This window comes from Salvelinus namaycush, chromosome 28 (genome assembly GCF_016432855.1).
Source record: "Salvelinus namaycush isolate Seneca chromosome 28, SaNama_1.0, whole genome shotgun sequence".
NCBI classification, from domain to species: Eukaryota; Metazoa; Chordata; class Actinopteri; order Salmoniformes; family Salmonidae; genus Salvelinus; species Salvelinus namaycush.
In genome coordinates this window covers 589,354-614,845 of record NC_052334.1, presented here as the reverse complement: position 1 = coordinate 614,845, position 25,492 = coordinate 589,354, and the positions used below count along the sequence as shown (strand labels likewise).

Sequence of the window (25,492 nt, the reverse complement as noted above, 5' to 3'; positions counted from 1 at the left end):
CACCTTTCATCCAAGCTACTCAATACTGCCCCTGCAGCTATAAGAAGTTAGACATCGTTTGACATGTTTCTACAAACTTTTATTGTACTTTTTTGACTTTGAATGTTGAGAGCGCACTTTGTGCCTTTGGATTACTGAACTAAACGCACCAACAAAACAGAGGTTTTTGGACATAAAGAGGGACATTATCGAACAAAACGAACATTTGTGTAACATGGAGTCCTGGGAATGCCATCAGATGAAGATCAAAGGTTAGTGATTAATTTAAATCGATATTTCTGACTTTTGTGAGTGCTCTCCTTGGCTGGAAAATGTCTGTATGGTTTCTTGTGGCTAGGCACTGTCCTAACCTAAATCGCATGGTGTGCTTTCGCCGTAAAGCCTTTTTGAAATCGGACACTGGTTGGATTAACAAGAAGTTTCTTTAAAATTGTGTATAATACCTATATGTTTGAGGAATTTTAATTATGGGATTTCTGTTGTTTGGCGCCCTGTAATTTTACTGGCTGTTGTCGAGGTGGGACGCTAGCGTCCCAATGATACCAGAGAGGTTAAAGAATTTCACGACAACGCTACAATCCATCCACTCTGAATAATCAAAACCAGCCTCACAAGTAGACAAATGTGATCTTTTATTTTACAATATTAGGGAAACAGAACAGCTTCTACGGGGGTTACATCTGGACAAATGTAAATAAAAGAAAAGGCTGCTGGTTTCTTTAAGTTAAACAATTCTCAATTTAAACAAAAACGCAATTGTCGTCATGCTCAAGAACATGAAAATCTCTGCTTTGCAAACAGGTTAGCCGCTCTGCACGCGTCAACAGGTTAGCCGCTCTGCACGCGTCAACAGGTTAGCCGCTCTGCACGCGTCAACAGGTTAGCCGCTCTGCACGCGTCAACAGGTTAGCCGCTCTGCACGCGTCAACAGGTTAGCCGCTCTGCACGCGTCAACAGGTTAGCCGCTCTGCACGCGTCAACAGGTTAGCCGCTCTGCACGCGTCAACAGGTTAGCCGCTCTGCACGCGTCAACAGGTTAGCCGCTCTGCACGCGTCAACAGGTTAGCCGCTCTGCACGCGTCAACAGGTTAGCCGCTCTGCACGCGTCAACAGGTTAGCCGCTCTGCACGCGTCAACAGGTTAGCCGCTCTGCACGCGTCAACAGGTTAGCCGCTCTGCACGCGTCAACAGGTTAGCCGCTCTGCACGCGTCAACAGGTTAGCCGCTCTGCACGCGTCAACAGGTTAGCCGCTCTGCACGCGTCAACAGGTTAGCCGCTCTGCACGCGTCAACAGGTTAGCCGCTCTGTACGTGAAGGCCATCATTCTTTACTAACCAATGAATCTAATCACTCTCAGGCTACCTATACATACAAGCTGGTCCTTATCTCAATGTGAAACGATGAGGGGGGGGGGGGGGGGGGGTTGGAATGGAACTGTTGTAGAGGAATGAAGATGTCCTGATTTTAGTCTCTTCTAATGAGGGGAAGAGTCACACTAGAACATGTGACATGAGGTGTCCTGATTAGAGAGAGAGAGAGACAGAACACATCCATGACCAACATAGGGAATAGGGTGCCATTGGGATGTATCCCATGTAGTGCACTACCCAAAAGGGCTCTGATGTAAAGTAGTGCACCATGTAGAGAATAGGGTGCAATATGGGATGCATCCAGACAGTACAGGAGGAAGTGATGTCACGTCGCCAAGCCAACCGTTCTACGCTCGACATTGTCCTACTGAACCTGAGAATGGCTGTGACTGAAATGGAACCTTAAATCACTATATATATATATAAAAAACCGCACTGCCTTATGGGTCCCGTTCAAAAGTAGTGTCATTTGCGACGCATCCAATGGCTGGTGGTCATATCATAATGTCTGATCTGTTGAAGATAAACAACGATGGGAACCTCAAACGTGTTGTCGAATTACAGTTACCTTCGGCAAAGCAAACCGTTGACTTCTGCACATACACAAATGCATAGGAATGATCATTAGGGCTGAAAACCTGCAGGGGGAAATTATAATTTATATTTAATGACAATTAAGAGCAGGTTTCAGCGTAGTCTAAAATACATGATTTTCTGAAATTGGTGAAAACCACATTTCACATTTTTATATATTGATTATACATAGGGCTGGTTTCCTGGTTCCAGATTAAATCTAGTCCTGGAGAGAATCTCCATTTAAATGGATGTTTAAGACCAGGACAAGCCAATCTGTCTGGGAAACCAAACCAGTGTTGGTTAAAAAGTGTCCATATGCAATATAATTTCATCATGAATCCTGCAGCATTGGACCAGGATGGTGTTCTTCATACTGGACTTATTTTACCTGTCAGAACCAAGGCAGTCTGTCCATCTCTTCAGGCTCCAGCTAGGTCGTACCTCTGTCAGAACCAAGGCGATCTAGTCCATCTCCTCAGGCTCCAGCTAGGTCGTACCTGAAATTACTCTAGACACTACATGGTACACCCCTGTGGTCCCTGGTCTAAAGTACTGCCCTTTATAAAGAAGAGGGGTACCATTTCAGCCAATGATCTCTGCTAGTCTCTGGCTCCAGTTCATTGGAGGGTCTGTATGGGACGTTTTGAGTTCAAGCAAGGTCCATAAAGGCCCGCTCGATCCATAAGTCTATCCAAGTCTCTATGTCTGACACTCAACATGTATGCCACCATATAGGAACAGGGTGACAGACTGCCTCGTCACAGCCGTAGGTGAGACTACCGTCAGACACCGTATTCGGTCAGTCAGCTCTCTGGGCTCCAGTGTCGATAATGTAGCTTCTGTTTTAACTGCTAAAACGGTGATCCAGAGAAGCTGATGGATAAATAGAGCGAGAGAGAGAGAGAACGAGATGGTGCCCTGGGTACCAATCCATTTCAGTAGACTCCTTGTCATGCCAAACTGCCTGGCCTTTCAGGTTAAAAGCAGACTGGTAGTTCAGTTAAGCTGGATGAGGAGATCCTCGCCGTATTTGCGTAGGAACTTGCTGTGATTGTGGCTGACGGACCAGAGAGGAGGGAGGTAGCGCGGTGTCATGGTAGACAGGAAGTGCTGCCTCCAGTGGCGTTCCAGGCCCATTAACCCCTTCAGACCCTGCTTGGCGTGCGCCTGCACCACCTTCAGCCCGTGGGGAACGTAACTCTCATTGAAGATCCTGAGAGGGGGACAGGGGTGAAGAGAGGACTTCAGTGGCCACACATTTCATTTTTATAAACAATCATAAAAATTCATAGTTTATAATATATGCCACAGACTGTTATCCAACGTGACAGTACATTTAGAGTATGTGCACGTGATCCCTGTGGGACTTGAACCCACAACCTTGGCATTGATAGCTCCTCAACAACCTCTCTCACCGCGTCTCCAGTCTACCCTCTCGGTCTCACCGCGTCTCCAGTCTACCCTCTCGGTCTCACCGCGTCTCCAGTCTACCCTCTCGGTCTCACCGCGTCTCCAGTCTACCCTCTCGGTCTCACCGCGTCTCCAGTCTACCCTCTCGGTCTCACCGCGTCTCCAGTCTACCCTCTCGGTCTCACCGCGTCTCCAGTCTACCCTCTCGGTCTCACCGCGTCTCCAGTCTACCCTCTCGGTCTCACCGCGTCTCCAGTCTACCCTCTCGGTCTCACCGCGTCTCCAGTCTACCCTCTCGGTCTCACCGCGTCTCCAGTCTACCCTCTCGGTCTCACCGCGTCTCCAGTCTACCCTCTCGGTCTCACCGCGTCTCCAGTCCAGCAGCACTCTGCAGGGTGTCTGTCGTCAGCTCCCCGTCGGGGTCGTTGAAGAAACTCCGGATGACTTCCTGCAGCTCGTCTCTCCGGGGCCCAGGGAGCCCATCCCCCGCAGTCAGGAGGGCTCGGGCTGCAGAACGAACCTTCCTGAGGTCAGAGTCCTCCAGGAGCCGCACGCCCTCCTCACAACCCTCGGGGTAGAAATTAATCCATACAGTTGAGTAGAGCAATATTAATTTGACCAAGTCAGAGTATTAAAATATATACATCCGTTTAAAAAAGAAAATGGTGAGCCAACATGTTTTCAGCACTTTCATTTCATGACTGATCAAAACTCATGACTCCCTTGTCCCTAGGCATCAAACATATGGTGAGCAATATGTTTGTTTAAGACCCCCCCCCCAAACACCACCTCTCCCCCCCCCCCCCCCCAAACACCACCTCTCCCCCCCCCAAACACCACCTCTCCGCCCCCCCCCCCCCCCCCCCCCCAAACACCACCTCTCCGGCCCCCCCCCCCCCCCAAACACCACCTCTCCGGCCTCCAACCCCCCCAAACACCACCTCTCCGGCCTCCAACCCCCCCCAAACACCACCTCTCCGGCCTCCAACCCCCCCCAAACACCACCTCTCCGGCCTCCTACCCCCCCCAAACACAACCTCCCGGGCCCCTACCCCCCCCCCAAACACAACCTCCCGGCCCCTACCTGGGGGGCAGCGTGTTCATCAGCCAGCTGCTGCTTCAGGAAGCCATCGTGGACATTGGAGGCAGCGTGACAGGAAGTACACAGCAGCAAGATGTCATGGGAGTTGTGGTCTTTCATCTCCGTGGGAAAGTGACGTCTGTACTCATGAGGAACGATGTTCTTCCTGTATGGGTAAGAAGAGGGGGGGGGGATGATGAATAACAGGGGTGTATTCATTAGTGCACACACTGTAGCAAAGTGTTTGGCAATAAAAAACAAATGTTTAGGTTAGTGCCACACACAGGTTCTCCTCACCTGATATAAGAGTCGTTCTTGCCACAGGTTCTCCTCACCTGATATAAGAGTCGTTCTTGCCACAAAGGTTCTCCTCACCTGATATAAGAGTCGTTCTTGCCACACACAGGTTCTCCTCACCTGATATAAGAGTCGTTCTTGCCACACACAGGTTCTCCTCACCTGATATAAGAGTCGTTCTTGCCACACACAGGTTCTCCTCACCTGATATAAGAGTCGTTCTTGCCACAGGTTCTCCTCACCTGATATAAGAGTCGTTCTTGCCACAAAGGTTCTCCTCACCTGATATAAGAGTCGTTCTTGCCACAAAGGTTCTCCTCACCTGATATAAGAGTCGTTCTTGCCACACAGGTTCTCCTCACCTGATATAAGAGTCGTTCTTGCCACACACCACACACAGGTTCTCCTTGGCAGTCAGGTAGTAGTCCTGCTGGGACTCTGGACGTCCCGACGGCTCAAACAAGAGACGCACGATGAACGGATCCTCACTCTGCAGCACTGGAGACGGAGATGGGAGAGAGAGAGTAGAGATGGGAGAGAGAGAGAGTAGAGATGGGAGAGAGAGAGTAGAGATGGGAGAGAGGAATTTACTGTCAACTTCAAAAATCAAGTGAACTAGGGTTTTGTAAAAAAGTACATTTTTAAACCACATTTAACAGGATGAAAGTAACAATGTATTCCAATTAAATGTTCATTCATATAAGAATACTTGGCGGGTTTAGGGCCAGGCAGGGCTGTATACTTGGCGGGTTTAGGGCCAGGCAGGGCTGTATACTTGGCGGGTTTAGGGCCAGGCAGGGCTGTATACTTGGCGGGTTTAGGGCCAGGCAGGGCTGTATACTTGGCGGGTTTAGGGCCAGGCAGGGCTGTATACTTGGCGGGTTTAGGGCCAGGCAGGGCTGTATACTTGGCGGGTTTAGGGCCAGGCAGGGCTGTATACTTGGCGGGTTTAGGGCCAGGCAGGGCTGTATACTTGGCGGGTTTAGGGCCAGGCAGGGCTGTATACTTGGCGGGTTTAGGGCCAGGCAGGGCTGTATACTTGGCGGGTTTAGGGCCAGGCAGGGCTGTATACTTGGCGGGTTTAGGGCCAGGCAGTGCTGTATACTTGGTGGGTTTAGGGCCAGGCAGTGCTGTATACTTGGTGGGTTTAGGGCCAGGCAGTGCTGTATACTTGGTGGGTTTAGGGCCAGGCAGTGCTGTATACTTGGTGGGTTTAGGGCCAGGCAGTGCTGTATACTTGGTGGGTTTAGGGCCAGGCAGTGCTGTATACTTGGTGGGTTTAGGGCCAGGCAGTGCTGTATACTTGGTGGGTTTAGGGCCAGGCAGTGCTGTATACTTGGTGGGTTTAGGGCCAGGCAGTGCTGTATACTTGGTGGGTTTAGGGCCAGGCAGTGCTGTATACTTGGTGGGTTTAGGGCCAGGCAGTGCTGTATACTTGGTGGGTTTAGGGCCAGGCAGTGCTGTATACTTGGTGGGTTTAGGGCCAGGCAGTGCTGTATACTTGGTGGGTTTAGGGCCAGGCAGTGCTGTATACTTGGTGGGTTTAGGGCCAGGCAGTGCTGTATACTTGGTGGGTTTAGGGCCAGGCAGTGCTGTATACTTGGTGGGTTTAGGGCCAGGCAGTGCTGTATACTTGGTGGGTTTAGGGCCAGGCAGTGCTGTATACTTGGTGGGTTTAGGGCCAGGCAGTGCTGTATACTTGGTGGGTTTAGGGCCAGGCAGTGCTGTATACTTGGTGGGTTTAGGGCCAGGCAGTGCTGTATACTTGGTGGGTTTAGGGCCAGGCAGTGCTGTATACTTGGTGGGTTTAGGGCCAGGCAGTGCTGTATACTTGGTGGGTTTAGGGCCAGGCAGTGCTGTATACTTGGTGGGTTTAGGGCCAGGCAGTGCTGTATACTTGGTGGGTTTAGGGCCAGGCAGTGCTGTATACTTGGTGGGTTTAGGGCCAGGCAGTGCTGTATACTTGGTGGGTTTAGGGCCAGGCAGTGCTGTATACTTGGCGGGTTTAGGGCCAGGCAGTGCTGTATACTTGGCGGGTTTAGGGCCAGGCAGTGCTGTATACTTGGCGGGTTTAGGGCCAGGCAGTGCTGTATACTTGGCGGGTTTAGGGCCAGGCAGTGCTGTATACTTGGCGGGTTTAGGGCCAGGCAGTGCTGTATACTTGGCGGGTTTAGGGCCAGGCAGGGCTGTATACTTGGCGGGTTTAGGGCCAGGCAGGGCTGTATACTTGGCGGGTTTAGGGCCAGGCAGTGCTGTATACTTGGCGGGTTTAGGGCCAGGCAGTGCTGTATACTTGGTGGGTTTAGGGCCAGGCAGTGCTGTATACTTGGTGGGTTTAGGGCCAGGCAGTGCTGTATACTTGGTGGGTTTAGGGCCAGGCAGTGCTGTATACTTGGTGGGTTTAGGGCCAGGCAGTGCTGTATACTTGGTGGGTTTAGGGCCAGGCAGTGCTGTATACTTGGTGGGTTTAGGGCCTGGCAGTGCTGTATACTTGGTGGGTTTAGGGCCAGGCAGTGCTGTATACTTGGTGGGTTTAGGGCCAGGCAGTGCTGTATACTTGGTGGGTTTAGGGCCAGGCAGTGCTGTATACTTGGTGGGTTTAGGGCCAGGCAGTGCTGTATACTTGGTGGGTTTAGGGCCTGGCAGTGCTGTATACTTGGTGGGTTTAGGGCCTGGCAGTGCTGTATACTTGGTGGGTTTAGGGCCTGGCAGTGCTGTATACTTGGTGGGTTTAGGGCCTGGCAGTGCTGTATACTTGGTGGGTTTAGGACCTGGCAGTGCTGTATACTTGGTGGGTTTAGGACCTGGCAGTGCTGTATACTTGGTGGGTTTAGGGCCTGGCAGTGCTGTATACTTGGTGGGTTTAGGGCCTGGCAGTGCTGTATACTTGGTGGGTTTAGGGCCAGGCAGTGCTGTATACTTGGCGGGTTTAGGGCCAGGCAGTGCTGTATACTTGGCGGGTTTAGGACCTGGCAGTGCTGTATACTTGGCGGGTTTAGGACCTGGCAGTGCTGTATACTTGGCGGGTTTAGGGCCAGGCAGTGCTGTATACTTGGCGGGTTTAGGGCCAGGCAGTGCTGTATACTTGGCGGGTTTAGGGCCAGGCAGTGCTGTATACTTGGCGGGTTTAGGGCCAGGCAGTGCTGTATACTTGGCGGGTTTATGGCCAGGCAGTGCTGTATACTTGGCGGGTTTAGGGCCAGGCAGTGCTGTATACTTGGCGGGTTTAGGGCCAGGCAGTGCTGTATACTTGGTGGGTTTAGGGCCAGGCAGTGCTGTACACTTGGTGGGTTTAGGGCCAGGCAGTGCTGTACACTTGGTGGGTTTAGGGCCAGGCAGTGCTGTACACTTGGTGGGTTTAGGGCCAGGCAGTGCTGTATACTTGGTGGGTTTAGGGCCAGGCAGTGCTGTATACTTGGTGGGTTTAGGGCCAGGCAGTGCTGTATACTTGGTGGGTTTAGGGCCAGGCAGTGCTGTATACTTGGTGGGTTTAGGGCCAGGCAGTGCTGTATACTTGGTGGGTTTAGGGCCAGGCAGTGCTGTATACTTGGTGGGTTTAGGGCCAGGCAGTGCTGTATACTTGGTGGGTTTAGGGCCAGGCAGTGCTGTACACTTGGTGGGTTTAGGGCCAGGCAGTGCTGTATACTTGGTGGGTTTAGGGCCAGGCAGTGCTGTATACTTGGTGGGTTTAGGGCCAGGCAGTGCTGTATACTTGGTGGGTTTAGGGCCAGGCAGTGCTGTATACTTGGTGGGTTTAGGGCCAGGCAGTGCTGTATACTTGGTGGGTTTAGGGCCAGGCAGTGCTGTATACTTGGTGGGTTTAGGACCAGGCAGTGCTGTATACTTGGTGGGTTTAGGGCCAGGCAGTGCTGTATACTTGGTGGGTTTAGGGCCAGGCAGTGCTGTATGGTGTACCTCCTATTCCTTTATCCAGGTACCACTTGGCCTTCTTCTTGTCACAGGTACAGAGGGGTTGTCCATCTGGGGCATGGAGGAAGCAGTTGTCATAAAGAGGGGACTTCCTGTAAACAGTGATGGAGGATCCTGGTCAGTCACTACACTGGATACAGAGCTGCCCTAACGTGGTGAGGATAAACAGTTATGGAGGATCCTGGTCAGTCACTATACTGGATACAGAGCTGCCCTAACGTGGCGAGGATAAACAGTGATGGAGGATCCTGGTCAGTCACTAGACTGGATACAGAGCTGCCCTAACGTGGCGAGGATAAACAGTTATGGAGGATCCTTGTCAGTCACTAGACTGGATACAGAGCTGCCCTAACGTGGCGAGGATAAACAGTTATGGAGGATCCTTGTCAGTCACTACACTGGATACAGAGCTGCCCTAACGTGGCGAGGAAAAGTCCAATACCAAGCAAAACCTGCAACTGCTGCCTATGTAACAGTTTAACTTTAGTCCGTCCCCTCGCCCCGACCCGGGCGTGAACCAGGGACCCTCTGCACACAACAAGTCACCCACGAAGCATCGTTACCCATCGCTCCACAAAAGCCGCGGCCCTTGCAGAGCAAGGGGAACCACTACTTCAAGGTCTCAAAGCGAGTGACGTCACCGATTGAAACGCTATTAGCGCGCACCCCGCTAACTAGCTAGCCATTTCACATCGGTTACACCTAGGGTTAGGTTGCACCAGTTGGGTCCTAAAATTATACTTGTTCCACCACCTGGGCGTAAGCCCTTCTATGAGCCACGACTGGGCCTCGATTCTACACCTAGTAGGGAACAGGTATAGGGTGTTCCCTTCAGATCACTTTTAGCATGATTAAAAAATAGCTTTGTATATTTCCCAAAGGATGAGAGTCTCCTGTTCATATCTCACAAACCTCCGCAGGCTTTTTGGAGTTGCCTACGCGCAAGTCAATAGCAAAATAACACACTTGATTTATGCTACATTTTAAACTGGGTGTTTCGAGCCCTGAATGCTGATTGGCTGACAGCCGGGGTATATCAGACAGTACACCACAGGTATGACAAACCATTTATTTTTACTACTCAGTAATGGCAGTAAGGCACCTCGGGGGCTTGTGGTATATGGCCAATATACCACGGCAAGGGGCTGTATATTCAGGCGCGTTGTCGTGTCTAAGAACAGCCCTTAGCCGTGGTATATTGGCTATATATATATCACACCCCCTCGTGCCTTAATTATAAAATGCAAAATCTTTCTGATCAGTAATAGATCAGCATGGAGATAAAATATAGCCTACAGATGAAGATTGTGAAACAAAAATCATGAACTCCTCCATTTAAGCTAACATTTCACCGCCTAATTGTTACCAAATATCCTAATCTGATTCAGTTTAAAACAAAATCTGACAATGATTGATTGATTGATCAAGACGTCAGGCGGGTAAAGCAGCACGATGACGCCGTCCCAATCAAAACGGTGCTGAAATTATAGTTATAGCACACGTGGCTATTGCTTCAATGGCATTACCCTACTTTATTCTAATATTTTTTGCCAATCGGTGATATTGATTGCCACAGTAAATTATGTATTGATTCTTCCAGTTGTGCTTAGCGCCGATCAAAACCGATAGCGACATTCCCAAAATAGTACGCAGCATCCTCTGGATATGTACGCAACAAAAAGTTAAACGTTCACCTCCTGCTAGCATTTCTGTCAAGCCGTCTCCGCATACAGTCCGACGCCTACGTTCGAGACATCCAATATATGCACCACACCGAACGCACAGCAACCGCAGTTTTATTTAAATAGGCAAGTCAGTTAAGAACAAATTCTTATTTGCAAACGCTGCAAGGTAAAACGCAGCGTTCCATTGGAAATGGAATCTACCTCAATGAATGCAATGTCTCTGATCGAGGCGTTTAACGAGAAAAATCGACATAACGATGTAATAAGTAAAATGTGGTTTTCCATCAAAATAGTATTGCAAGCTAACATGACTAATAAAAGGAATTTGAATATCAAGAGAAAATATAATACGCGATTATAAAATCGGCAGATTGTTTCCCATCAATGGATATTGATTTAATTCGTTTGACTGCTGAGTGTAAATAAATCCCTTCCCTTATGCGCATGTGAATAAGTCATTAAAACTCGTTTCTCAACCCCTCCACAAATTTCTTGTTAACAAACTATAGTTTTGGCAAGTCGGTTAGGACATCTACTTTGTGCATGACACAAATCATTTTTCCAACAATTGTTTACAGACAGATTATTTCACTTATAATTCACTTTATCACAATTCCAGTGGGTCAGAAGTTTACATACACTAAGTTGACTGTGCCTTTAAACAGCTTGGAAAATTCCAGAAAATTATGTCATGGCTTTAGGAGCTTCTGATAGGCTAATTGACATCATTTGAGTCAATTGGAGGTGTACCTGTGGATGTATTTCAAGGCCTACCTTCAAAATCTGTACAAACAATAGTACGCAAGTATAAACACCATGGGAACACGCAGCCGTCATACCGCTCAGGAAGGAGACGCGTTCTGTCTCCTAGAGATGAACTTACTTTGGTGCGAAAAGTGCAAATCAATCCCAGAACAACAGCAAAGGACCTTGTGAAGATGCTGGAGGAAATTGGTAGAAAAGTATCTATATCCACAGTAAAATGTGTCCTATAATCGACATAACCTGAAAGGCCACTCAGCAAGGAAGAAGCCACTGCTCCAAAACCACCATAAAAAAGCCAGACTACGGTTTGCAACTGCACACGGGGACAAAGACTGTACTTTTTGGAGAAATGTCCTCTGGTCTGATGAAACAAAAATAGAACTGTTTGGCCATAATGACCATCGTTATGTTTGGAGGAAAAAGGGGGATGCTTGCAAGCTGAAGAACACCATCCCAACCGTGAAGCACGGGGGTGGCAGCATCATGTTGTGGGGGTGCTTTGCTGCAGGAGGGACTGGAGCACTTCACAAAATAGATGGCATCTCACAAAATAGATGGCATCATGAGGAAGTAAAATTATGTGGATATATTGAAGCAACATCTCAAGACATAAGTCAGGAAGTTAAAGCTTGGTCGCAAATGAGTCTTCCAAATGGACAATAACCCCAAACACACTTCCAAAGTTGTGGCAAAATGGCTTAAGGACGTCAATGTATTGGAGTGGCCATCACAAAGCCCTGACCTCAATCCTATAGATATTTGTGGGCAGAACTGAAAAAGCATGTGCGAGCAAGGAGGCCTACAAACCTGACTTACACCAGCTCTGTCAGGAGGAATGGGACAAAATTCACCCAACTTATTGTAGGAAGCTTGTGGAAGGCTACCCAAAACGTTTGACCCAAGTTAAACAATTTAAAGGCAACGCGACCAAATACTAATTGAGTGTATGTAAACTTCTGACCCACTGGGAATGTGATGAAAGAAATAAAAGCTGAAATAAATCACTACTATTATTCTTACATTTCACATTCTTAAAATAAAGTGGTGATCCTAACTGACCTAAAACAGGGATTTTTTACTAGGATTAAATGTCAGGAATTATGAAAAAAATGAGTTTAAATGTATTTGGCTAAGGTGTATGTAAACTTCCTACGTCGATCAATCTAACAGGAGAGTTTGAGGAATGAAAGCCGGACAAAATGATCAAGAAATATCTGCGTCAGAAACACTTGGAGAACTTTATGCTATTTTCAGGCTATTGTGCCGTTATTATGTGGCAGACTACAAACCATAATAAAAATGGCCCATTTGCGAGATTGACTTGTCATTTCAATAGGCATACGTCTTCTAAAATCTGGGTTTATGATTATAATTCAATTTTGCCATGGTTTGGTTAGCTAGATGCAGGTAGTCTATAGCCCCCGACAGCCTACAGTAGCCTAGGCAAGATGTAAAATCAACGATTTAGCAGTTTGCTTGGATCAAATTGACAGACTCATTTATCTAACATGAACAGCAAGGTGATTGAGGTAAGAAGAAGTGCTTCCTGTTACCCAATAGCCTGCTGGAAAAGGCGACTGCGGATGAGGTCGTAATTTAATTTACTGAATCATATATTTAATTATACAGACAGGGGGAACGGAACTTTCACTGGGGACGGGACAACGACATAAACCCCTCCCACATTCTGAAATTGCATTTTTGTCCAACCCCCCCAGATTTGTCATTGGAAGGTGATACAAAACGAGGAAATGGAGTGCTTTAGGACCACGTGGACATCTCCGAGCGGTCGGGTAGGCTGTTTGGAGCGTTTATCCGTCTGGATACATACACCCGGTCCCTCTCCACCATACTGCAGCGCTCAGTCTCAACATACACCCGGTCCCTCCCCACGATACGACTCACTCAGCAACAGGCTGCCTCACTACCTAATCGTCTGTAGGTCACAGTGATTTTTTTTTTAAAAATTTAAGAAAAACGCACTTGCCGCCATGATGCTATTTTAAAAAGTAGTCCAAAACACCCACAACCAATACATTTTCACCTGCTAAAAGAAAACCGCAGCCACGGCAACCCGGTTGAGAACAGCAACGAGGACGGCAACAGTCTAGCAACGGTCGCCGCATAGCAACCATCATTGTGACGCGTCACATCTCCAGAATGTGCATCGCTTACGCAGGACCGAGCTACGACTCGTCTTATTTTGGGTTGGTGCAAAAATATAAGTTCTGAACAAAGTCGACTTTGCATTTAAGATCAACTTGTTTTTACACATAACTGGTGCAACCGGGCCACAGATTTTCAACACTCATGTTTTACACAACAGGAGAATTCATCTTTACTATGAAAGTGAGAAAATGGCAAATGAAAATAAGAACACTGCCAACTGTCGTTTAAAAAATATCTGCAACACCTGTACAGACTAGCCCACCCCACCCCCCCCTACAGACCTGTACAGACTAGCCCCCCCCCCCCTACCCACCTGTACAGACTACCCCCCCCCCCCCCCCACAGACCTGTACAGACTAGCCCACCCCCCCTACAGACTAGCCCACCCCCCCTACCCACCTGTACAGACTAGCCCACCTGTACAGACTAGCTCACCTTTATAGAGCAGTCCACCCCCCCTACCCACCTGTACAGACTAGCCCACCCCCCCTACCCACCTGTACAGAGCAGTCCACCCCCCCTACCCACCTGTACAGACTAGCCCACCCCCCCTACCCACCTGTACAGAGCAGTCCACCCCCCCTACCCACCTGTACAGACTAGCCCACCCCCCCTACCCACCTGTACAGAGCAGTCCACCCCCCCTACCCACCTGTACAGACTAGCCCACCCCCCCTACCCACCTGTACAGAGCAGTCCACCCCCCCTACCCACCTGTACAGACTAGCCCACCTGTACAGACTAGCCCACCCCCCCTACCCACCTGTACAGAGCAGTCCACCCCCCCTACCCACCTGTACAGACTAGCCCACCTGTACAGACTAGCCCACCCCCCCCTACCCACCTGTACAGAGCAGTCCACCCCCCCTACCCACCTGGCAGAGTAGCCCACCCCCAGCGGTTTTCTCTTGTTGTTCCTCCTGGGGTCTGGAACTTGCTGGTCCTCAGACTCTGGGCTTTCAAAAACAGACTGCTGGAGCTTCCTCCTCCTCCTCCTCTCTCCATCCACGCTTTTCCCTCCATCCTCACACTCTCCTCCACCACGCCCCCTGAAGGGTGTGTCCACCAGGCCCTGGCAGCAATTGGCCAGCTGGGAGTAGCCACTCCCAGAGTCAGGTGAGGGCGTGGTGTTTGAGTGGAGGCCGAGCAGGCGGAAGAAGAGGGCGATGGATACCTGTGCATCCCGGGCTGCGTAGGTCATCTGAAGGTCAGGGGAGAGAGCGAGAGGTTGTGGCGTTAATGAGAAGATAATAATCTCTGCATGTTTGAGGGGATCAGTTTGAGGAAGTAAAAAAGGCACAGAACGGCTAATATTGATCACATCAATGAGAAGAGATTTGGGATGTGGGTCGATCTGTAGATCAGTTCATTTGTACAGTCCAACTGCAAAGCTGATCTTCAACGTGCACAGTAACAACGTGTCACATCCTGTATAAACTAACACCAGTAGTGTACGCGTTCTAACAACGTGTCACATCCTGTTTAAACTAACACCAGTAGTGTAGACATTTTAACAACGTGTCACATCCTGTATAAACTAACACCAGTAGTGCACGCGTTCTAACAACGTGTCACATCCTGTATAAACTAACACCAGTAGTGCACGCGTTCTAACAACGTGTCACATCCTGTTTAAACTAACACCAGTAGTGTACGCGTTCTAACAACGTGTCACATCCTGTATAAACTAACACCAGTAGTGTACGCGTTCTAACAACGTGTCACATCCTGTATAAACTAACACCAGTAGTGTAGACATTTTAACAACGTGTCACATCCTGTATAAACTAACACCAGTAGTGTACGCGTTCTAACAACGTGTCACATCCTGTATAAACTAACACCAGTAGTGTAGACATTTTAACAACGTGTCACATCCTGTATAAACTAACACCAGTAGTGTACGCGTTCTAACAACGTGTCACATCCTGTTTAAACTAACACCAGTAGTGTACGCGTTCTAACAACGTGTCACATCCTGTTTAAACTAACACCAGTAGTGTACGCGTTCTAACAACGTGTCACATCCTGTATAAACTAACACCAGTAGTGCACGCGTTCTAACAACGTGTCACATCCTGTTTAAACTAACACCAGTAGTGCACGCGTTCTAACAACGTGTCACATCCTGTATAAACTAACACCAGTAGTGTACGCGTTCTAACAACGTGTCACATCCTGTATAAACTAACACCAGTAGTGTACGCGTTCTAACAACGTGTCACATCCTGTTTAAACTAACACCAGTAGTGTACGCGTTCTAACAACGTGTCACATCCTGTATAAACTAACACCAGTAGTGCACGCGTTCTAACAACGTGTCACATCCTGTATAAACTAACACCAGTAGTGCACGCGTTCTAACAACGTGTCACATCCTGTATAAACTAACACCAGTAGTGTACGCGTTCTAACAACGTGTCACATCCTGTATAAACTAACACCAGTAGTGCACGCGTTCTAACAACGTGTCACATCCTGTATAAACTAACACCAGTAGTGCACGCGTTCTAACAACGTGTCACATCCTGTATAAACTAACACCAGTAGTGCACGCGTTCTAACAACGTGTCACATCCTGTATAAACTAACACCAGTAGTGCACGCGTTCTAACAACGTGTCACATCCTGTATAAACTAACACCAGTAGTGTACGCGTTCTAACAACGTGTCACATCCTGTATAAACTAACACCAGTAGTGTACCTGTTGTAGGGTCAGCAGGTCAGCCTCCCAGTCACTACAGCGCAGCTCCAAGGATTTCTCCAGAGAGACGTTGAGCAGGTCAGCTGCCAGAGACTTCAGACTCAGACCGTTATTCAACACTACCTTCCTGCACAGAAACACATACAGACTTTGCTGACGACACGGTGGTAAGCCTGATCACCGGCGACGATGAGACAGCGTATAGGGAGGTCAGAGACCTGGCAGCGTGGTCAACCTCTCTCTCTCAACGTCAGTAAGACCAAGGAGCTGATCGTGGACTACAGGAAACGAGGGGGGGTGAGCACGCCGCCATCCACATCGACAGGGGTTCAGAGGTCGAGAACATCAAGTTCCTCGGTGTCAAATTCACTAAAAACTTAAAATGGTCCAAACACACGTGCACAGTCGTGAAGATACGACAGTGCCTCTTCTCCCTCCCCCCCCCAAGAGGTTGAAAAGGTTTGGCATGGGCCTTCAAATCCTCAAAAAGTTATACAGCTGTACCATTGAGAGCATTTTGACTGGCTGCATCACTGCTTGGTATGGCAAATACACCGGCCTCGATCGCATGGCGCTACAGAGGGTGTTGCGGACAGCCCAGTACATCACTGAGTTCAGTCTGCTTTCCACCAAACACTGGGAGATGAATTCACCTTTCAGCAGGACAATACCCTAAAACATGTTCCCGAGTGGCCGAGTTAAAGTTTTGACTTAAAATCTACTTGTTGGACGGTGTTTCCTCCGACACATTGGTGCGGCTGGCTTCCGGGTTAAGCGAGCAGTGTGTCACGAAGCAGTGTGGCTTGGCAGGGGTCGTGTTTCGGAGGACGCATGGCTCTCGACCGTCGCCTCTCCCGAGTCCGTATGGGAGTTGCAACGATGGGACAAGACTAACTACCAATTGGATATCATGAAATTGGGGAGAAAATAAAAAAAAGGGTAAAAAGTTTTCAAACATGTTTCACTTTGTCATTATGGGGTAATGTATATAGATGGGCGAGAAAATATATTTCATCCATTTTGAATTCAGGCTGTAACATGTGGAATAAGTCACGGGATGTGAATACTTTCCGGGGGGGGGGTATTGTATTCAAACCCCTTGAATTTTTCCACATTGTTACGTTTTACAGCCTTATTCTAAGATGTATTACATTTTTCCCCCCTCAATCTACACACAGTACCCCATAATGACAAAGTGAAAACAGGTTAAGAATTCTTTGCAAATGTATTAAATTCTACAGAAATACCTTATTTCCATAAGTATTCAGACTTTGATATGAGACTCTAAATTGATCTCAGGTGGATCCTGTTTCCATTGATCATACTTGAGATGTTTCTACAACTTGATTGGAGTCCACCTGTGGTAAATTCAATATGATTGGACATGATTTGGAAAAGGCACACACCTGTCTATATAAGGTCCCACAGTTGACAGTGCATGTCAGAGCAAAAACCAAGCCATGAGGTTGAAGGAATTGTCCGTAGAGCTCAGAGACAGGATTGTGTCGAGGCACAGATCTGGGGAGAGAAGGGCCTTGGTCAGGGAGGTGACCAAGAACCCGAAGGTCACTGACAGAGCTCCTCAGTGGAGATGGGAGAACCTTCCAGAAGGACAACAATCTCTGCAGCACTCCACCAATCACGCCTTTACGGTATATTGGTCAGATGGAAGGCACTCCTCAGTAAAAGGCACATGACAGCCCACTTGGAGTTTGCCAAAAGGCACCTAAAGGACTCTCAGACAATGAGAAACAATATTCTGTGATCTGATGAAACCAAGATTGAACTCTTTGGCCTGAATGCCAAGCGTCAGGTTTGGAGGAAACCTGGCACCATCTCTACGGTGAAGCATGGTGGTGGCAGCATCATGCGGTGGGGATGTTTTTCAGAGGCAGGGACTGGGAGACTAGTCAGGATTGAGGGAAAGATGAACAGAACAAAGTACAGAGAGATCCTTCAGGAAAACTTGCTCCAGAGCGCTCAGGACCTCAGACTGGGGTGAAGGTTCACCTTCCAACAAGACAGCGACACTAAGCAAACAGCCAAGACAACACAGGAGTGGCTTTGGGTCAAGTCTCGGCATGTCCTCGAGTGGCCCAGCCAGAGCCCGGACTTGAACCCGATCGAACATCTCTGGAGAGACCTGAAAATAGCTGTGCAGCGACACTCCCCATCCAACCTGACAGAGCTTGAGAGGATCTGCAGAGAAGAATGGGAGAAACTCCCCAAATACAGGTGTGCCAAGCTTGTAGCATCATACCCAAGAAGACTGGAGGCTGTAATCTCTGACAAAGGTGCTTCAACAAAGTACTGAGTAAAGGGTCTGAATACTTATGTAAATGTGATATTCCAGTTTAATACACTGCTCAAAAAAATAAAGGGAACACTTAAACAACACAATGTAACTCCAAGTCAATCACACTTCTGTGAAATCAAACTGTCCACTTAGGAAGCAACACTGATTGACAATAAATTTCACATGCTGTTGTGCAAATGGAATAGACAAAAGGTGGAAATTATAGGCAATTAGCAAGACACCCCCAATAAAGGAGTGATTCTGCAGGTGGTGACCACAGACCACTTCTCAGTTCCTATGCTTCCTGGCTGATGTTTTGGTCATTATTGAATGCTGGCGGTGCTCTCACTCTAGTGGTAGCATGAGACGGAGTCTACAACCCACACAAGTGGCTCAGGTAGTGCAGCTCATCCAGGATGGCACATCAATGCGAGCTGTGGCAAGAAGGTTTGCTGTGTCTGTCAGCGTAGTGTCCAGAGCATGGAGGCGCTACCAGGAGACAGGCCAGTACATCAGGAGACGTGGAGGAGGCCGTAGGAGGGCAACAACCCAGCAGCAGGACCGCTACCTCCACCTTTGTGCAAGGAGGTGCACTGCCAGAGCCCTGCAAAATGACCTCCAGCAGGCCACAAATGTGCATGTGTCAGCATATGGTCTCACAAGGGCTCTGAGGATCTCATCTCGGTACCTAATGGCAGTCAGGCTACCTCTGGCGAGCCCATGGAGGGCTGTGCGGCCCCACAAAGAAATGCCACCCCACACCATGACTGACCCACCGCCAAACCGGTCATGCTGGAGGATGTTGCAGGCAGCAGAGCGTTCTCCACGGCGTCTCCAGACTCTGTCACGTCTGTCACATGTGCTCATGTGCTCAGTGTGAACCTGCTTTCATCTGTGAAGAGCACTGGGCGCCAGTGGCGAATTTGCCAATCTTGGTGTTCTCTGGCAAATGCCAAACGTCCTGCACGGTGTTGAGCTGTAAGCACAACCCCCACATGTGGACGTCGGGCCCTCATACCACCCTCATGGAGTCTGTTTCTGACCGTTTGAGCAGACACATGCACATTTGTGGCCTGCTGGAGGTAATTTTGCAGGGCTCTGGCAGTGCTCCTCCTTGCACAAAGGTGGAGGTAGCGGTCCTGCTGCTGGGTTGTTGCCCTCCTACGGCCTCCTCCACGTCTCCTGATGTACTGGCCTGTCTCCTGGTAGCGCCTCCATGCTCTGGACACTACGCTGACAGACACAGCAAACCTTCTTGCCACAGCTCGCATTGATGTGCCATCCTGGATGAGCTGCACTACCTGAGCCACTTGTGTGGGTTGTAGACTCCGTCTCATGCTACCACTAGAGTGAGAGCACCGCCAGCATTCAATAATGACCAAAACATCAGCCAGGAAGCATAGGAACTGAGAAGTGGTCTGTGGTCACCACCTGCAGAATCACTCCTTTATTGGGGGTGTCTTGCTAATTGCCTATAATTTCCACCTTTTGTCTATTCCATTTGCACAACAGCATGTGAAATTTATTGTCAATCACTGTTGCTTCCTAAGTGGACAGTTTGATTTCACAGAAGTGTGATTGACTTGGAGTTACATTGTGTTGTTTAAGTGTTCCCTTTATTTTTTTGAGCAGTGTACATTATGGGGTATCGTGCGTAGATTGAGGGGGGGAAAAAACAATTTAATCAATTTTAGAACAAGGCTGTAACGTAAAAAAATGTGGAAAAAGTCAAGGGGTCTGAATACTTTCCGAATGCACTGTACGCTGCTGTTTATCATATATCAAGACACCCAGTCCCCTTACCCCTATACATAAATACCTCCATCACTATACATATCTACCTCCATCACTATACATATCTACCTCCATCACTCCAGTATCCCCTTACCCCTATACATAAATACCTCCATCACTATACATATCTACCTCCATCACTATACATATCTACCTCCATCACTATACATAAATACCTCCATCACTATACATATCTACCTCCATCACTATACATATCTACCTCCATCACTATACATATCTACCTCCATCACTATACATATCTACCTCCATCACTATACATATCTACCTCCATCACTATACATATCTACCTCCATCACTATACATATCTACCTCCATCACTCCAGTATCCCTGTACATTGTTAATATGGTACTGACCCTGTATATAGTCACCTTACCCCTATACATATCTACCTCCATCACACCAGTATCCCTGTACATTGTTAATATAGTACTGACCCTGTATATAGTCACCTTACCCCTATACATATCTACCTCCATCACTCTAGTATCCCTGTACATTGTTAATATAGTACTGACCCTGTATATAGTATGATTACCCCTATACATATCTACCTCCATCACTCCAGTATCCCTGCACATTGTTAATATGGTACTGACCCTGTATATAGTCACCTTACCCCTATACATATCTACCTCCATCACTCCAGTATCCCTGTACATTGTTAATATGGTACTGACCCTGTATATAGTCACCTTACCCCTATACATATCTACCTCCATCACTCCAGTATCCCTGTACATTGTTAATATGGTACTGACCCTGTATATAGTCTCCTTACTTTCAATTTCCTGTGTTTTTGTCCTCCTTTATGTTATTTTTAGTCCTACATTGATATCGACTACTGCGTTGTTGGGTTTAGAGTTAGCAACAAAGGCATCTCACTGTACTTGTGCACGTGACATTAAAACTCGAAGACGCTTCTCTCAGACAACCACTGACCAACAGTCTGACAGTATTATGAGACAGGAAATGATCAACTATAAAAAAACGGAGCATTACGTACTGTATGTGCCAGTCAATTCTGAGAGGAAATGATTAAAAAGACAGAACAACTAGTAAATGGTACCTTTGTCGTAGTGCAAGGTATCTTATATCCACAGTAGACCCCAGCGCCAGGCCATAGTCTCGTGTCAGACGCTTTCCGTCCTCATAGCAGCCCACACCCACCTTCAGGATGTGAGGGTCGCTGAGGACCTATATAACAAACAAAACACAGAACAAAAACAATACATTCCATCAAAAGCCACTTACAACAGTGAGTAGGGAAGGGGGAAGTCTATACAGTTATATACACTACATGATCAAAAGTATGTGGACATTTGCTCGTCAAACGTCGCATTCCAAAATCATGGGCATTAATATGGAGTTGGTCCCCCCCCCTTTGCTGCTATAACAGCCTCCACTCTTCTGGGAAGGCTTTCCACTAGATGTTGGAACATTGCTGTGGGGACTTGCTTCCATTCAGCCACAAGAGTATTAGTGAGGTTGGGCACTGATGTTGGGCGATTAAGCCTGGCTCGCAGTCGGTGTTCCAATTCATCCCAAAGGTGTTCGATGGGGTTAAGGTCAGGGCTCTGTGCAGGCCACTCAAGTTCATCCACACCGATCTCGACAAACCATTTCTGTATTGACCTCGCTTTGTACAAGAGGGCATTGTCATGCTGAAACTGTTGCCACAAAGTTGGAAGCACAGAATTGTCTAGAATGTCATTGTATGCTGTAGCGTAAAGATTTCCCTTCACTGGAACTAAGGGGCCTAGCCCGACCATTAAAAACAGCCCCAGACTATTATTCCCCCTCCACCAAACTTTAGTTGGCAGTAAGCATTGGGGCAGATAACATTCTCCTGGCCTCTGCCAAACCCAGATTAGACTGCCAGATGAAGCGTGATTCATCACTCCAGAGAACATGTTTCCTCCGCTCCAGAGTCCAATGGCGGCGAGCTATTACACCACTCCAGCCGACGCTTGGCATTGTGCATGGTGATCTTATGCTTGGTGATCTCAGCCATGGAAACCCATTTCATGAAGCACCCGACAAACAGTTATTGTGCTGACGTTGCTTCCAGAGGCAGTTTGGAACTCGGTAGTGATTAGAAGGCCATGTAGTGTGTGTATGTATGCATGCATGTATGTATATTTTGATGTAAAAACACTGCAATACCGCTATTTAATTTTTGCGCTAGTTGGCTGTACCAAAACGGTAATGTTTTTCCTTAATAGCTTGTTCTCCATCTTCTTTTTAAAATAGCCAATTTGTTTTCAGCACTTTTATTTCCATGAGGGATCAAAACTGGTTTTCTCATGTCTCTCTCATCCCTCTGCAGCAGACATATGGTGAGCAATACATGTGGACCGTCAAATCATAATAAAATCCCAGTATTCAATCACAATACATCTAGAATCGTGAGAAACGCAATATCGCATCGAGAGGTCCCTCAGTATGGTGATAATATTGTATAGTGAGGTCATATCGTGAGGTCCCCTTGCAATTCCCAGCCCTAATAGTGAGTACATTCATTTTGATATTGGTGGCCCCAGCGGGAATCTAACCTACCATACTGTCATTTTAAAAACACCATTCTGAGCCACAGAGGACCACATATGAGCCTACCTCTTTCAGGGTAAGTGGCAGGTCCTGCTGGCCACCATGGAACTGCTGCAGCCTCACCAACACACACAGACCAGAGTAGGAAGCCATCTGGAGTAAAGAGACCGTTGACGTCTTACCCTTCACTGACACCTGGGGACATCGGGAAGAACAGAGGGGAGGGAAGAACAGAGGGGGGGGGGGAGAAAGAACAGAGAGGAGAGGAAAGAAAGAACAGAGAGGAAAGAAAGAAAGAACAGAGAGGAAAGAAAGAAAGAACAGAGAGGAAAGAAAGAAAGAACAGAGAGGAAAGAAAGAAAGAACAGAGAGGAAAGAAAGAAAGAACAGAGAGGAAAGAAAGAAAGAACAGAGAGGAAAGAAAGAAAGAACAGAGAGGAAAGAAAGAAAGAACAGAGAGGAAAGAAAGAAAGAACAGAGAAGGAGGGAAGAACAGAGAGGAAAGAAAGAAAGAACAGAGAAGGAGGGAAGAACAGAGAAGGAGGGAAGAACAGAGAAGGAGGGAAGAACAGAGAGGAAAGAAAGAACAGAGAGGAAAGAAAGAACAGAGAGGAAAGAAAGAACAGAGAGGAAAGAAAGAACAGAGAGGAAAGAAAGAACAGAGAAGGAGAGAAAGAACAGAGAAGGAGGGAAGAACAGAGAAGGAGGGAAGAACAGAGAAGGAGGGAAGAACACAGAAGGAGGGAAGAACACAGAAGGAGGGAAGAACACAGAAGGAGGGAAGAACACAGAAGGAGGGAAGAACACAGAAGGAGGGAAGAACACAGAAGGAGGGAAGAACACAGAAGGAGGGAAGAACACAGAAGGAGGGAAGAACACAGAAGGAGGGAAGAACACAGAAGGAGGGAAGAACACAGAAGGAGGGAAGAACAGAGAGGAGGGAAGAACAGAGAGGAGGGGAGAACAGAGAGGGGAGAACAGAGAGGGGAGAACAGAGAGGAGGGAGAGATGACATCAGAGATAAAATAAACATAGCACAAATGGGATGATATGTTTAAAAACATGCAGGGCAAACTTACACCCAGGACCTTAGTTTGACTCTTTACCCATTCACAGTCCAGGCCGAGGACGGGGTAGACTGACAGATCCTTCTGCAGCATGGGCCACAGCTGCTCCCACTCCTTCTCAGAGCTTACCATCACCGGCTGCACCGCCAGGGCTTGGTCAACAGGGGGTAGCACAGCAGGCAGGGGGAGGACCAGACTCTGACCCGAGGATAGCTGGGTCTGCTTAGACTGGATTTGGGACACCACTGGCTTCTTACACTCCAGAACCACAGGCTCTGGTTCCACAGGTAAGGGACAAGAGCTGACCCTTACCTGACCCTGAGCAGGAAGCTGTTGCTTCTTTGTCCGTAGGGCTCTCTGTCGCCATAGCAACAGGCCACCCAAGGTGGCTCCCAACAGGGTAACCACGGCAGCAGTTAGGGCACTTTGTCTAGTAGCCATCTTGGGTTTCAGAGGTGCAGAGCTTATTTGGTTAGAGCTGGTTGGTTGAGAAGTGTCGTAAATGAGCTTAGGTAGGTAGACCTACACCCAAGTTGCAGTCCGATTTGAAGTTTGGTCATAGAGACTTTGGGGATATAGTGTCAGCATTGGGGCACATCTTTTGTTGATGTCTTTATCCGTGTGAAGAGGCTATTGGTTAGTAGGCTCTGGGCAGACACCGTATCCCCTAGGAGACAATCAGCAATAACGGTTACATTACATATCAATCTGAACCTACACAAACTGTCAAAAAACACATTGTCCATAGGATGAATCAAAGAATGGCAAAGCAGTAGAATCATAACTTCACTTGTCCAACAATGCCACGTTATAATATAGGTTTGCTGCACGTTTGAGTGTCACAGCAGAGCATATGATAACTAAGACAGCATTGCGCAATTCACTGCCATTGTTTACAAGCGCGGCTAACTAGCTGGTACTAACGAGGTTGTTTGACATGTATGTTTAGCAGCTACTGATAAGCATTACTAATTGATATCAGGATGTCTGCGAGCACTGGACGACTGACGCCGTTAGAAAGATAGTGTTCTGAAAATGAGATGAGGGTCAGTCAATATCGCTAACTAGGTACTATAGTTAGCAAGCAAACACCGGGCTGGCTAGCTAGCTAGCCAACAGCTAATGCAGCTTCACGTCGAGGCCGAGGAGCTATCTAGCCTAACCACGTAGCCTGCTAGGTACTTCATTGAACGCGTAAGCGAGACCGAAAGTAATGCGCACAATCTAAATGTAAATAACAATTCGTTTGTTGTTGATGTTGCGGGGTTGTCACTAACTAGCATGAGCTTGTTATAGCGCACACCTTCCTCAGTTAAGTTTAGCTTAACGTGGTAGCTAACGTTAGCTTAATACAATAGCTAGCTTGCACATCCACCGTTAGATTAACTAGCTACCTAACGTTAGCCTACGTCAGTAACGTGAGTGACATTTGCAATTTGTTTCCCGCATGACTTTCTGCGTGCTATGCTTATTCCAAGCCTTTACCTACCTTGGCATTTCACGTCCACATCATAACCCTGTGCTCTCTGCATATGTCCACCGGTTGATTTCTAGGTGTTGACGTTCTGCTTCCGGCTCTATTTATTATGATGGATGGCGGACGTTGTCATGGCGCCCCTACGCAGTGTCAGGGAGGGGAGAATTAATACGTCAATTAATTAACCAATTAATTATGATTTATTATCCAATCAAACACAATTACTTACGTTGGATACGATTGACTTGGAAGTTAAAAAAATATGACCTCCCTGCAATTTCCGATTGATTTAGGTACAGT

The 25,492-nt window shown here is 47.8% G+C and overlaps 1 protein-coding gene across 3 annotated transcripts; it reads right to left on the bottom strand.

The window, feature by feature from the left end:
• Positions 1–610: 610 nt before the first annotated feature.
• On the bottom strand, positions 611–25,291 carry LOC120023216 (exonuclease 3'-5' domain-containing protein 2-like). Of its 3 annotated transcripts, none has more exons than XM_038967255.1 (11): positions 25,205–25,291; positions 23,728–24,382; positions 22,715–22,843; positions 21,168–21,295; positions 15,990–16,116; positions 14,160–14,485; positions 8,651–8,757; positions 5,098–5,233; positions 4,442–4,604; positions 3,723–3,925; positions 611–3,160 (listed from the first exon to the last, which is right to left on the bottom strand). In XM_038967255.1, exons 2-11 carry the CDS (start codon positions 24,154–24,156, stop codon positions 2,944–2,946), a joined length of 1,965 nt encoding a protein of 654 aa, XP_038823183.1. In that variant the 5' UTR covers positions 24,157–24,382; positions 25,205–25,291; the 3' UTR covers positions 611–2,943. The 3 variants fall into 3 exon arrangements, 2 of the variants coding, with proteins under 2 accessions (XP_038823183.1, XP_038823184.1); XM_038967256.1 differs by having other exon boundaries at positions 23,755–24,382; XR_005472681.1 differs by having other exon boundaries at positions 3,068–3,160; positions 3,282–3,925.
• Between the last annotated feature and the right edge of the window lie 201 nt (positions 25,292–25,492).